Source organism: Capricornis sumatraensis, chromosome 12 (genome assembly GCF_032405125.1).
Source record: "Capricornis sumatraensis isolate serow.1 chromosome 12, serow.2, whole genome shotgun sequence".
In the NCBI taxonomy this organism is placed as follows: Eukaryota; Metazoa; Chordata; class Mammalia; order Artiodactyla; family Bovidae; genus Capricornis; species Capricornis sumatraensis.
In genome coordinates this window covers 42793415-42807839 of record NC_091080.1, presented here as the reverse complement: position 1 = coordinate 42807839, position 14425 = coordinate 42793415, and the positions used below count along the sequence as shown (strand labels likewise).

The following is a 14425-nucleotide window of genomic DNA, read 5'->3' as shown; positions in this document are numbered from 1 at the left end:
GAAGGAATAGTTCATCTATTTTTACAGCAGGATCAGGGGATTGGGACATGCAGATTACAGACCTATATGACATATGACAGTGTTTTAAAATTTTGTATTTATTTTAAGCTTACTAGTAAGGCTGAGTTCAACTCTTGACCCATATGTTATTTAAGATCATTGTTGCGATAGCATTCATGTGAACAAAAGCTAAGCAGTCTGTATGTTATTCATGAAATTATCTTGGCATTTAATCAGTGGTGTCCACTTAAAAGTGACTCGTGGGAGTCCTGAATGAAGTGTAAAATTGATTTAATACCATTTTCAGTGTATGTTCTGTGTTGGTTATGATTAAAATAATTCTGTTCAGAGAATTTCACCCAACGTAAAATCAATCTCAAATCTTATATAGATATTTCATAGTGTTTCTCTTTCAGGTATACCAACTGCAGCCTTATCAAGTATATGGAAAAACATAAAGTTAAACCAGATAGTAAAGCATTCCACTTGGTAAGTTTTAGAGAACAGCACGAATGAACTATATTTTTCCCACCTGTTTAACCCAACCTGACTTTTTTGACTCAATTTCTGTGGTTACTCAGTATTCTTAGAGTTCTTTAATAGTAATACTAATGGAGAGTTCTTGTCGGTGCCTACTAGTAATGATATCAAAACCCAGGCTTTTCCAAACCCAGGTTTGACAGCCTTAATGTTTGGTTACATTTAATTTTCTATAGACAGTCATTGAACCAAGTCTGTCACTTTTAAAAAAATTCTGTTTATTGGTTTTCATCAGTTATTTTAAAATTTCAAAGAATCAAAATGAAAGTGGTCTTACTGTTCAGAAATAAGGTTTAGAGATTATTTTTTATTTCAGTCCTTTGAAAGGTTGTTTATAGAATTTTAATTCCCAAGGTGCCACGTATAAACTTGGCTGTTAAAGGTCCTTCAGGGACGCTGTGCCTCGTGTGCGTTTTCTGGAAGAGTGTGAGAGATGCATGTGTAGATAGTGCATAGTAGAAACATGATTTGAGCTAGGATCTAGCTGTGCACTCTCAAGGTGACTTTTGACATTATAGTCAACTGTTGTCAAATTTGTTTACAATGACATTTCCATTTTTACATTACAGCAATTAAAAATGTTTTTCAGTTTTATGTTTTTCAAAAGAAAGTAATATAAAGGAGGATTGAGGGAAGCAAGTTGTATTTTGCTTGGCTTAAAATTCTTTTAATCCTTTTTTTCCCAGTATATTTAAGTGAGTTCATTAAAGAGGAATTTCTACTTTGAAAGGATTAAAATTTCCTTTAGTACCAGGCCACTTGGCAAATATTTCTTCCATTTCTGCTTTTTCTTCTCCTTCTACTGTTCTACTTCTGCAGTAATGTTTTATCATGTCCTGTATCATACATTTCATATCTAATCAGCAACTTAAAAGACAGTGCTCAACTGACCATATTAGTGGCCAAATTGGAAGGTAAGTTAGATCCTTCAAAGTTACGGCCTTATTTATTCTAACAAAATAGTGGTGACAGTGGTAGAGCAGAAGTCCCGCTTCAGGGGGATTGCCTTACCACCCCCCTGCTCACTGCTGCTCCTTCTAGCCTGAGGACTCTCACCACCCCCACCACTGACACTCCGGAGACCAGCTTTCTTTTCCACTCACCTGCTTGTCTTTACTAGGGTAACTGTTTTGCATAGTCCCATCTGAAAGCTCTAATGTAATTTCATTAAACCTGTTGAGTGTTTTAAGTAGCAAATCCATGCTTTTCCTTTCAGTCTCAAAATAAAATTATGCTTCTGCTGAAATATCAGCGCATTGAAATTAAACTCTCAGCATCCCAGCATTTCATCTGCATTTAAACATACCTTCTGCCATTTTGTTCTCGATTGTCTCATCTCCCACCGTCTCCACATGTTCTACGGTTTTCAGAGTGTGTCCTAGTCCAGCAGCACCAGAGTCATCTGGGGCTGTTAGGAAATGCTCCCGGGCTGATTCTGGAGTGCTCTGAAGCCTGGAAATCATGGTGTGAGGTCAGAGATTATAAGCCAAGAGACCACCATTTAGATACTATCTTAAATAACATGTTATATCAAATATTCTGCTTCATAGAGCCTTCAGTAAATTATTTTTCAACCAGAAGATACTGAATTTTCACATTAGTGTGACATTTCTATAAGTAATATTAGTTATGATGATGATGATAGTAATGGCTAAGACTTATATAGTGCTTTCTTTGTGCCCAGCACCATTATAGTTGCTTTCTACATGTTAACTCATTTAATTCTGAAAGTAAACATCAATAAAAGTTACTGTTTTTAACCCCTCTTTGACAAACCGGGCTACAAAGTGGTTAAGTAACTTGTTTCAGAGTCACTCAGCTAATAAACGTAAGGTCAGGATTTGAAGCCATACGGTCTCCTTAGGGGCTCCACTCATAAGCACACCCCTGTACTCTGTGGTTCTGTGCCAGTCCCTGCATCTGTCTGTAGACTGGTGTGTACTGCAGGAGAGCGCTGTCCGACCATCCGTGCTGTCCAGTAGCGCAGTCCTGAGCCGTCCGCGGCTGCCAAGCTCTAGAAATGGACCTGATAGGACTGAGAAACTGACTTTTAAAATTTAATATAGTTTTGATTCATTTGGATATACATCTAAATAGCCACATGTGACTAGTGTATTTATATTACAAGTTTTCCCTTTAATAGAAAAATAATAACTCGAAGAATTTTAGTTCTGTTCTAAATTGGATATAGCAATTTAGATAACATAGGGAAAAGATTGTTGGTTTAGAATAAGAAGACATGAGTTTAGTTAGTTCTCACAGGAGAACCAACTGAGATAATGAATATTAGAATGCCTAAAATGTGAATTATTACATTAAGTGGAATAATTGGGGAGCTTGGAGGGGGGAGTAATTTGGGGTAATAAATGCTCTCCCTATTTTGAGGTATTATTAGTTTTAAAAAATGCATCCCACAATGTGCCACAGGTGTGACTATAAGAAGTAAAACAGTGATGTGTTTATGACTTGTGGTTTCAGCTTCAGAAGTTGCTTACCATGGACCCGATAAAGCGAATTACCTCAGAACAGGCTATGCAGGATCCCTATTTCCTAGAAGACCCACTTCCTACATCAGAGTAAGTGATCAGTTTGTTCACTCACCAGCTCTATAGACATTTTTGGTGCCTGCTTTCCTCTAATTGTCAGCTCTAAGTCACCATCGCTCTTATGGGGACCCAGGGGAATCCTTATGAGAGGCAGAAAGTGAGCTCTGATGACGGAAGTGTCCTCAGGTTTTACAGCTGGCATGGTGCTGGCATCATTTGCCTCTGTCATTTGGTTAGTGATGGGTTGGTTCCACACGCTGTCTGCCTCACTGCTTGCAGTTACTGTTGCAAACTCCATCCCCAAGTACATTTATGTTTCCATTCTTTCTTTCCTTTTAAATGTAGCATGGAGAGTAAAAGAGAAATTTTTGTTTGACTAATCACATTCCTGCCAGAATCTATCTCTTGTTTGTGATGATAAAAAAGGACCACTGTGATCAAAGGAGAAATCAGAGTCCTATCGGAGTGTTATTATTTATACAGGGAGCTGCCCTCCATGGCCTGCCCTCATGGCAGTGGTTAGAAGGGACTTGCTGTGTCACAGTTGCACGAAAGATGCTTATTACATCACACATGGGGGGTAGAGTCCAGACTAAAAGAGGAAAGCAAGAAACTACTTACACACAGCGTTTGAAATACTGGTTAGTATACCAGGAATCATTTTTCTTTTTCTTTTTTCTTGTGATCAGTGTTTTTGCCGGTTGTCAGATCCCTTACCCCAAACGAGAATTTTTAACAGAAGAAGAACCTGATGACAAAGGAGACAAAGTAAGTGTTAAAGTACATTTGGCATCTGGCTTTGTTTGGTGCTCCCATGACTTCTGGCATGGACATCTTTGGTTCTCCCTCTGAGTTGAGCTGTGTCTCTCTGTTTAACCAATTGAGAAGAACCAGCAGCAGCAGCCGGGCAATAACCACACGAATGGGACCGGCCACCCAGGGAACCAAGACAGCAGTCACACCCAGGGACCCCCGTTGAAGAAAGTGAGAGTCGTCCCTCCTACCACTACCTCAGGTGGACTGATCATGACCTCAGACTATCAGGTACTCAGGCTGTCTCTCAGTGACCTGCGTGTCAGTACTGCCTGTGGGCTTGTGAGCACTGGGAAATGCGACGTAGCTAAGAAAAGACCTGCCCGTGTATGCCAACACATTGACGGGAAGAGCTATGGGCATGGAAGGTGCCCGGTGGTACAGTAGGGGGGCTTAGCCAGACTTGGGGTGATTGGACCTAAATTGTGCCGTTGGTTGGCTCTGTGACCCTGGACACAGCTTGAGTTTCTCATCTGTATCATGAGCCGGGCACACCTACCCTGCCGCTGCCGTGGGGCAGCTGTGGTGACCCTCAGCATCTGGCCCACGGGGGTGCTCAGGAAGTGGTGGGTCTCATTTCTGCAACCCCATCCAGCCTCAAGGGGGTGGTTCAGATCTTCTCAGTGTCTTCATTTGTCGGGTGTGGGTGATGGTCAGCGTGAGGCTGCAGTCAGGATGGAATGAGACTGTGAGCTAAGGGCAAGGGCCAGCCGGACCGACAGTCGTTTGATAGGTGACACCAGTCACTCTGTTCATTATTATCTTCCTTAAAACTCTTAGTAGCGTTCACAGTGCGCAGTGAGCACTTGCTGAGTGTCAGTGGTGGTGCTGGGGGTGATGCGATGCTTGTCAAGACTTACGTGTGCCAGCTCTTCTGTCAGTGTGAGGCAGACCTTCCTTTCTCCAGGCAGTATGATAGCTGTGAGGTGAGCGCTATTGGCAGGAAACGGGGGTTCATGGAGGTTGAGCCCCTTCCCTTGTTCACCCCTCAAGCCAGGGTGGACTCAGGACGCAGACTCAGACCTGCTAGGCGGCTCCCTGTGCATTCTCTCCAGTGACAACAGCAGTTCCTTCACAGACAGACCCGTTCTGATAACTATACCTTGTTCTGATCCTGTTCCCGTGTGGTCTGGATTCACTGAGGAAGTGTCCTGAAAACTTGACCCATGAGAATTATTTGCCTACTGAAAGAGAGAGATTGTAATAAATGGATAAGGCTCCCAGAGCCTGTGACTCCACGTCAGGAATTAGATCAGAACTCTTTGCATGGTTCATGGCGGGTGCAGCCTAGCAAGCTCTGGGGATCACTGCTGCATGGTGGCTGTCCTGCGGCGAGCTCAGCGAGCAGGGGCTCCAAGGCAGGCGTCTTGCGAGCTCATGGTTGCTGCTTCCCTCCCCACCTGGGACACGAGCACATCTCCTTTGGCACATGGGTGTGTTTGCACACAAGATGTGCGTCCTGAGCGGGGCGGGGCAGGCAGGCTCTAACCTTTGCCACTGAAACCAAGGAAGTGCTGCTGTGTGTCTGTTTGTTGACGTTATTGTGGTGGTTTTTATGAGTGATTTCAAAAACAGTATTTCTGACTAGTTTTACATGTCCACTCTCTTTAAAATGTTATTGCTAGGGTTGGCGGAATTTCGAGTTATATGATTTATTAGATATCTTTGAAAGAGGAAAGTATTAAATTATAGTTAATCTTCCATAGTGTGTGTTTTGGGGAGCTAATAGCATGAGAGAGACGTGCAGGGCTGAGAATAAGAATATAACTGATTGAAACTAGAGGTATTTGACCCTACCTCTTGTGCTGCTTCTAAAATTGAGAATACCGCTCTTCCTACATTTCAATGACTGTAGCTTTACCTTTGTGTATCGCTTGTAGCTGAAAAACAAGGTTCATTAATTTATAGAGCATAAAAATATCTAATGCTGAAGAAATAATTCTATAGTTTCTTGTCTTATTCATTTTTTATTCCTCAGTCATGCATGGGTGTTGGGAGTTTTCTACTGAAAAAACAAGTATGTAGATTAGCTTTGAATTTCTTCTATGTATACATCATTGAGTTCAAGAGTAAGTGTCCCAGACAACTTATTTATGAGGTAGATACAAATAGCATGAAAGGGCGTTCCTGTGAATAGAATGAACCACACAGCACAGGAGTAAGTCTCACTTTAGTATTATTTTATCAGCAGTACTTCTGACCTTCATAAAGAAAGACTGACACTAAAAAATTTTAAGGGTTTTGTCATTTTAATTCTAAAGCCAATACTTAGCACAAGACCTTTAAAGTTCTTATTACCATAAAATAAGTAACATTACTGCCATAAAATATGTGACATTTCAAACACACAGAAGTCTTGCTGGCCTGGGGTGCAGCCAGCCCACAGCAACACCAAGTCACGTCTCCTCTTCCTCTGCTTTTGCAGCGTTCCAATCCGCATGCTGCCTACCCCAACCCCGGACCAAGCACATCACAGCCGCAGAGCAGCATGGGGTACTCAACTACCTCCCAGCAGCCTCCACAGTACTCCCACCAGACACATCGGTACTGAGCTGCGTCGGACACCGTCCATGCACTGTCACGGTGCCGCAGGCCGCCTGCAGCTCTCGGCGGGAGCCTGGGATGGGCCATGAGAATGTACTGTGCAGCCACGCAGTCAGATGTCCGGTAGCCGAGTTCCACCGCTTTTCACAGATTGGGGTAGTGGCTTCCACGTTGTCGCTGTCTGGAGTTAGGCTTGAGAAGAAAGTGCTAGCACAGTTTGTGTTGTGGGTTTGCTACTTCCATAGTTTACTTGACATGGTTCAGACTGACCAATGCATTTTTTTCAGTGACAGTCTGTAGCAGTTGAAGCTGTGAAACGTGCTAGGGGCAAGCATTTGTCGTCGTATGTGGTGAATTCTTCCAGTGTAACAACATTATCTGACCAATAGTACACACACACACACAGAAATTTAACTGGTACTTGAAACATGCAGTATACATTAACGAAGTAACCAAGACTCAACATGAGATTATTTCGGTACACCTTTCATTTCAATGTCTTATCAGTGGGTTGATTCATTTTCTACATTAATCAGTGTTCTTTGACCAAGAATATTGCTTGGATTGTTTTGGAAAGTACAAGAAGCCACATAGTTTCTCCAGGAAGGTTTCAAAACTCCCAAAGATTAATTTCCAACTTCTGAGTTTGTTTTTATTTTCAATCTATGACTTGACTGGTATTAAAGCTGCTATTGATAGTAATGAAATATGTTGTCATTGATATAAACCTGTTTGGTTCAGCAAACAAACTAAAATGATTGTCATAGACAGTGTTTTATTTTTCCTGTTGGTGTTGCTGATTTGTGAGCATGCTTTAAGATGAAAAAAGCATGAGTGATAACTTCCTTAAAAAGGTGCGGCATCCGATTCAGATATTTTGTCCTGATTTTAAAGCTGGTTGGTGTAGTGCTACTAAAATTTCGTTCAGTTCATTTTCTTTTTTTAAAACTTGTTCGCACGTTGTTTAGGGTGCCCTTACTTCAGCAAAGGAGAAGGAGTAGGAGAGCCTTAGAGTTTTTGAGGAAAAAAGAAAACCTATAACATACAATGTACTGTATCAAACTATTTTACATGAATGACACAAGTATTCTGAATTTAAAAAAATTGAACATTGTTAAAAACAAGGTGTTATGTAATAAATTTATTTTTCATAAATCAAAATATGGAGTCAAGTATTTTTATGTACACACAGGTGTTTTATTTTAAAATGTGCCCTAACAAGTGGCCTCTGAGGAAACCTTTTCAGGTGTTTTCATTGATAGTATCTTCTGCCTCCGCAATGAAGTGGTGGCCTAAGGTTTAGATACAAATTAGTTTCTCTATACACTTAGTGCAATAATATAAGATGAGACATAGACACTTTTCTAACTGAAAGATATTACCATGAGCCTTCCCTTTCTAGAATAATGCCAGAATCTATGTTATGCTGAGCCCATTTTGTTTTATCCCAGATAATTATTTGAGAGGGAGTACCTCCTTCACAAAATACAGAAGATTAAAAAACTAACATATTCTTTTCTTTAAAACTCATTGCATTGAAATAAAAACATTCTAGAACATTTTAAGAACTGAGGGATCCTAAAACTGAGTGGCCTGACTCTCACAGGATGGATAATTTTTGGAAGCTAAGTTTGTGTTTCCCTGTTAGTTCTTCACTCACGCAAGCCACAGATCTGAGAGCAGGGCCCCCTTCTCTGGGTCACTTCCATAGACCTTGTACCTGAATTTCCCTTCTACTCTGATGGTCTGTTTTTTTCTCCCTGCCCTCAGTGCCGTGCTTTTGAAACTCATGCACACGAGAATCATCGAGAGCTTTCTGTCTTCTCAGGGCTGGTATCCGAGGTTGATTCGGTAGGCTTGGGTGGAACACGGAGTCTTTGATTTTAACCAGGACCCCAGTTGGTTCTGATGCCCTTGTTGAGGGTTGCACAGGAAGAAGAATGCCCCCAGACTGCCCTAAAGCCTGAGCAAATGTAGCAGCTAAGTGACTCGGAGAGAAGGCAGCTCCGCTGTCTTTTCCTCCTGCATGAACTTCAAAAAGCCAAACCGATGACAGCAGGTTCCTCTCTGGGTGCTGGAAACTCTGTGGACACGGTTCTCAGATGCCTTTATTCCTTTATCAACCTCGGTTCTCTGGGTGGTGCTGCCCAGGCTTGCCAGTGTCCTCCCCAGGCTGCAGATTCCTGTACTTTGTTGCATCTGTGACAGATGACACACACACACGCCTGCCGTGGTTCTCTGGCTGGCCCCCTGGCCCCGTGTCTCTGTAGAGCACCTCTGACACATAGCTGTTTTCTGTCCCTTTCCCCTCCATCCCAGGCCTCCCCTCTTCACACTTGCTCCCTGGCTGTGATGCCCAGGTTTCCACCCTAGACCTCACCAGCACATCTGAGCTGTTACTAGGTTCTCTCTGGACTGAGCACATCCAAGTGCAGACTCCCGCCTCCAACTGTCCCGCCTGCACCTCCATGACAGATCCTCCCGCCCAGCTGTCTGGGCAACACGGCAGCCTTGGCGCATCTTCACACACACACATGCCCGCTTGTGAGCCTTGTCCACCCCACATGCGACGTTTCCCGAAGGGACTCCTAGCCAACACCTCCTCCCCTTCCCTGCACCCCGTCTTCTCTGCTCACCGCCTCCAGACAGCCAGACCCCTACCTGTCCCCCCCAGGCCCTGCACGTCCTCCCGCGTGCCCCCTGGCCCTCACCTGCCTGCTCCAGCTCCAGTGCAGTCCTGGCTGTCCCTGGAGCCTGCCTCACAGGGGTCGTCTTGAGGCTTTGACGCTCTCTGTTCCGCTGCATCTGTCTTTCCCCAGCTTCTTGGCTTTCTCCCTCACCTCTCTGAGGTCAGCTCGAATTGTACCTTATCAGAGGCTCCCCTCTCCCCCACCCCCAACACCCCCCAACTTGCTCTCTGTGTAAAACTCAGCCTGTCCCTGCCTTCCCCACCAGCCAGCATCCCAACCCCTTGGCATGGCTTTGTTTTCCTGCATAGCACTTATTGTCACCAACACATACTTGTGTCATGCTTTTTCTACTCCTTGAAGATAAACTCTACAAAGACAGCTTTTTTTTTTTTCAATAGAAGTATAATCAACACACACACTGTAAAATTGAAGTGTCCAGTCTTTTGATTGGATGCCCATGAGCCCGCCTGTATGACATAATGGAAGAGGCAGAAGCACAAGGTCAGAAAACAAAACTGGTCAGCAGGGACAAGAGTGAGAAAGGGATTTGTTTTTTGGGGTTTTTTTCTTTTCACTTTTGGCTGCCACATGTGGGATCTCAGTTCCCCAACTAGGGATTGAACCCACAATCCCTGCCTTGGAAGCACGAGTCTTAACCACAGGACCACCAGGCAAGATTGGGATTGACCACAAGAGAACATGTGGGGGTTTCTTTGGGTGATGAAACTGTTCTGTGTCCTGATTTCTGCAGCACAAGTGAATGTGAAAACCTGCAGAACTGAGCAGGTGCATCTTAGTGGTTCTAAATTTTTCCTTAATAAAAATTAAATAGAAGAGGGAAAAAAAGACCAACAAATCTAGCGTTGGCAAGGATAAGAAACAACTGGAATTCTCATACATTACTCGTGGGAATATAAACTAGAACAGTCACTCTGGAAAACAATTCGATGGTTCCTTATAAAGTTAAACATATACTTACCATATGACCTTGGAGTCGCACTTTAGTAATTTAACCAACAGAAATCAAAGCATGTCCACAGTAGCCTGTAGATACATGTTCAAAACACCTTTATATTATAGCCCACAAATGGATGTCTGTTTATAGAGGAATAGATAAATAAATGGGGGTAAAGTGTAAACACTGACAGATTTTATTTTCTTGGCCTCCAAAATCACTGCAGACAGTGACTGCAGCCTTGAAATTAAAAGACACTTGCTCCTTGGAAGGAAAACTACGACTGACCTAGACAGTGTACTCAAAAGCAGAGACATCACGTTGCCTGCAAAGGTCCACATAGTGAAAGCTGGGGCTTTGCCAGTAGTTGTGTACAGATGTGAGAGCTGGACCATAAAAAAGGCTGAGTACAGAAGAATTGATGCTTTTGAATTATAGCGCTGGAGAAGACTCTTGAGAGTCCCTTGGACACCGAGGAGAAAAAAACCAGCCAATCCTAAAGGAAATCAACCCTGAATATTCGTTGGAAGGACTGATGCTGAAGCTTTAATACTCTGGCCACCTCATGCAAAGAACCGACTCATTGGAAAAGACTCTGATGCTGGCAAAGATTGAGGGCAGAAGAACGGGGTGGCAGAGGATAAAATGGTTAGGTAACATCAGCAACTCAATAGACATGAATCCGAGTAAACTCCAGGAGATAGTGAAGGATAGGAAAGCCTGGTGCGCTGCAGTCCATGAGGTTGCAAAGAGTTAGACACGATTTAGCGACTGAACAACAACAAGATAAATTCAGTGAAATAAAATATTCAGCAATAAAAGTGAGCATTTGGTAGAATCTTGACTGTATGGTGATTCTGTGTACACATTATACATTTTTCAAAACACATCAAAATACAGTTTAAATTGGTGATTTGTATATCAATTGCACCTTGAACTTGACTTAAAACCCAGTATTTGTAAACCTTTTAACACATACAAAATTTATAAGCATACGTTAAATGTTAATTATTATTAGTGTCCTCTCCATATGGAAATATTTTTTCTTAAGACTTATAATATGACCTAGTTCTCACAGGTAAGTTAAATCTGAAGTCCTTTCATGACCAATCATTTCCTCACCTCTCATGATCAGAGTAGAGTGTTTAAATGAGCAGATGTGGAGTTAGTGCATGAACAATCCCAAGGCCAAAATTATATAAAGATCCCCCTGAATTCAATTTTTACTAAGTTTTCTTTTTTAAGTCTGCAAAGGCTAGGGCTCCAACTTTTCTGAAATACTACTGAACAGGACTTACCTGGCGGTCCAGTGGTTAAGACTCTACACTTGCAATGCAGGGGCACAGGTTCCATCCCTGGTCAGGGAACTAAGATCCCACATGCCACACAGCGCAGCCAAAACACTAAAAAATGTCACTGAACAGTTAATAGTCTTTCTCTCATGTGGGGACAGCTGTGTGCTCTCTCATAACCAGATGTTCTTTGAGGGGTCAGAAGTATGGAACTCATTAGACATTTTTTGAACGTTTGGTAGCCTGGGAGGACTTGGAGCCAAACAACTGAAACAGGCTGTAGTCGACGTCCAATCCTCAGGGAACTTACCTTAGTCGAGGAGTCAGAATACTCGGCAGTGGGAGCCGTTAGTGGCTGCATGGAGGGTCGAGGATGAATTGTCCTCACCTAAGGAGGGGAAGCAGCGTGCGGGAGGGGTGTCCTGGGGGGCGAGGATTGGTGTGAAGCAGCAGAACAGAGGGCTTGGGGTCAGAAGACCTAGGTCTTGGCTCTGGCTTTGGTCAAGTTATTCAGCTTCCCCAAGCCCCTGTCAATAATAAGAATAGTCATAGAAACAGCGATGCTTTCACTGTCATAGAAATGCTGGAAGGCAGTGTGTAAAGCAAACTACATCTACTTCTTCAGAGTTGCACGATTATCTCTATTATCTCAGCTGGACCCTAAAGTAACACTCAATGCCCACCCTGTACCAGGTGCTGCGTGAAGCCTCTTATATACTCACAGAAGTTTTGTGAGTTAAGTATCATTTCCCGCATTTTGCAAATAAGAAAAATGAAGTTTGGAGAGACCATGCCCTGCTCATAGTCAACTATGTGACAAAGTCAGATTTGCTTTATCTCAGCTTCCAGGCCTCAGAGAAAGGAATGAGCCCAGGATGCTGCTGAAGTGTCCACTCCGTCCAGAGCACAGAACATGTCCTGTGGCATGGAGCCAGAGATGAAATTAATGAGCTTTCTCAAATAAAGTCATTTCTCGGTGTTCTTTCCCATTTAAATTACAAAGTACAAAAAGGATTTGTATTTTACTAGTTACTGATAATGTCTCTTGAAAGCATGCTCAACTATATAAAGGATTTTAAAAACTGAGGCAGGTTTAATTAATAGGCCCTAAAATCAGCTTGATTAATAAGTGGTAATTGCTTTTCCAGTTGAGTTTCTGCATTGGCAAAAAGAGGCTCCACATAGGCAAAAACAGACAAGTACAATTTGTCTCTGATGCAGTCAGAGGCTCTCACTGCACCAAGGTATACTGGACTCCCTGTGCCCCCGTGGGCTGCTGCTTCCTCCAGCCGCTGCAACAGTGACTGGCCACATGGGCTGCAGCCACATGTTGGACAGGTGCTCTGTTGGGACCCCCTTCCCTCCGTGCCATGAATTCTCTGATGCATCGGCACAGAACGCTCATAGGACCCCCTCCAAACTCGGGAGGGGCAGCTGACGCTTACAGGGTTTGTTTTTGTTCAGTCGCTCAGTCATGTCTGACTCTGCAACCCCACGGACTGCAACACACCAGGCTTCCCTGTCCTTTACTGTCTCCTGGAGCTTGCTCAAACCCATGTCCATTGAGTCGGTGATGCCATCCAACCATCTCATCCTCTGTTGTCCCCTTCTCTTCCTGCCCTCAATCTTCCCCAGCATTAGGGTCTTTTCCAATGAGTTGGCTCCTCACATCAGGTGGGCAGAATACCAGAGCTTCAGCTATTCAGTGTGGTATACGTCCACTTTCATTTTCTTTTGTTGTCTTTGCTTTTGGTGGGTGTCAAATCCAAAAAATGATCACCAAGATCATTTGTGTCTGGTGGGCAGTAGGGATCCAGTTTCATTCTTTTGCATGTGGCTGTCCAGCTTTCCTGACCCCATTTGTTGAGACGGTCCTTGCCGTGTTCATTCTGTATTCTGGGCTCCCGTGTGGTAGATCAGTTGACTGTGCACGGGTTTATTGCTGAGTTCTGTTACATTTCCTTCTATGTCTGTTTTCATGCCAGCACCATATTGCTGTTATTATTGTAGCTTTGCAATGTATCAGAATGTATGATGCCTTTAGCTTTGCTCTTCTTTCTCAAGATTGCTTTGGCAATTCGGGATCTTTTGTGGTTCCATACAAATTTGGGGATTATTTTTTACTGTTTGTGTGGAAAAAATGCCTTTGGTATTTTGACAGGGATTGCAGATTCCTCAGGTAGTATGAACATTTTAACAATATTAATCCTTTCAAACCATGAGCATGGAGTATCCTTCCATTTATTTTTTTTCTTAACTTTCTTTCATCAAATTGTATATAGTTTTCAGTATACAGATCTTTCACTTCCTTGGTTAACTTTATTCCTAGGTGTTTTATTCTTTTTAGTGCACTGTAATGGAATTTTCTTCTTAATTTCTCAACCTAGTAGTTTTTTACATTGGATGCTGGATGTTTTGAATTTTGCTCTGTTGGTTGCTAGGGTTATATTTGCTTAGGGTTAAATTTTGTTTTGGCACACTGTTAAATTAACTGTATCTTTTGGACACTTGTTTCTAAGCTTGTATATCAAGTCTAGCATGCCTTTCAGTCTAGAGCCAATTAGGCCCCACTACTAAAGAAATGTCCTTCTGAGAATTCTGCCAGAAGGCCCAGCTGCCGCTCTAACTGGTGGGAACACAGACAATTTCCAGCCTGTGCAAGTCTCAGCGGGCGGAGGCCTCTCAGGCCCGCACTGGCTTAAGCGGCCCTCCATGAAGATCTCCAAAGCCCCCTCTCCTTGCCCCTCCCACTCTCCAGTCCATTGCTCTTAAATCCCCTCCTCCTCCGCTTCCTTGCACTGTAGCTGTTATCTGCTCAGAACCCCAAGACCACTGGACTTCACATGGATTCTTCTTTCCTGTACTGGGAGCTTCTCACGCACCAGCAAAACTCTTCCGTTTCTCAGGGAAACAGTACCGTGCTGTCCACTGATGTCTGAAAACCAGTTTTAAAATGTATTTTGTCCAATTTTTGGAGTGTGTAAAGGAGAAGGAGAAATCTGGTCCCATTACTCCATCTTGGCTGGAAGCATGGTCCGCACGCGG

The 14425-nt window shown here is 43.2% G+C and overlaps 1 protein-coding gene across 2 annotated transcripts in view; it reads left to right on the top strand.

Annotated features, from left to right (window-relative positions):
* Positions 1-7509, top strand: part of CDK8 (cyclin dependent kinase 8) — a 75400-nt gene extending 67891 nt beyond the window's left edge. Inside the window, exons 9-13 of one of the 2 annotated variants that reach the window (XM_068984316.1) lie at positions 417-489; positions 3019-3116; positions 3776-3854; positions 3975-4130; positions 6325-7509. In XM_068984316.1, the coding sequence (XP_068840417.1) occupies positions 417-489; positions 3019-3116; positions 3776-3854; positions 3975-4130; positions 6325-6450 (532 nt within the window). In that variant the 3' untranslated portion in view covers positions 6451-7509. Of the gene's footprint in view, positions 1-416; positions 490-3018; positions 3117-3775; positions 3855-3971; positions 4131-6324 lie in introns of both variants that reach the window. The other variant, XM_068984315.1, reaches the window with a different exon arrangement.
* The last annotated feature ends 6916 nt before the right edge of the window (positions 7510-14425 follow it).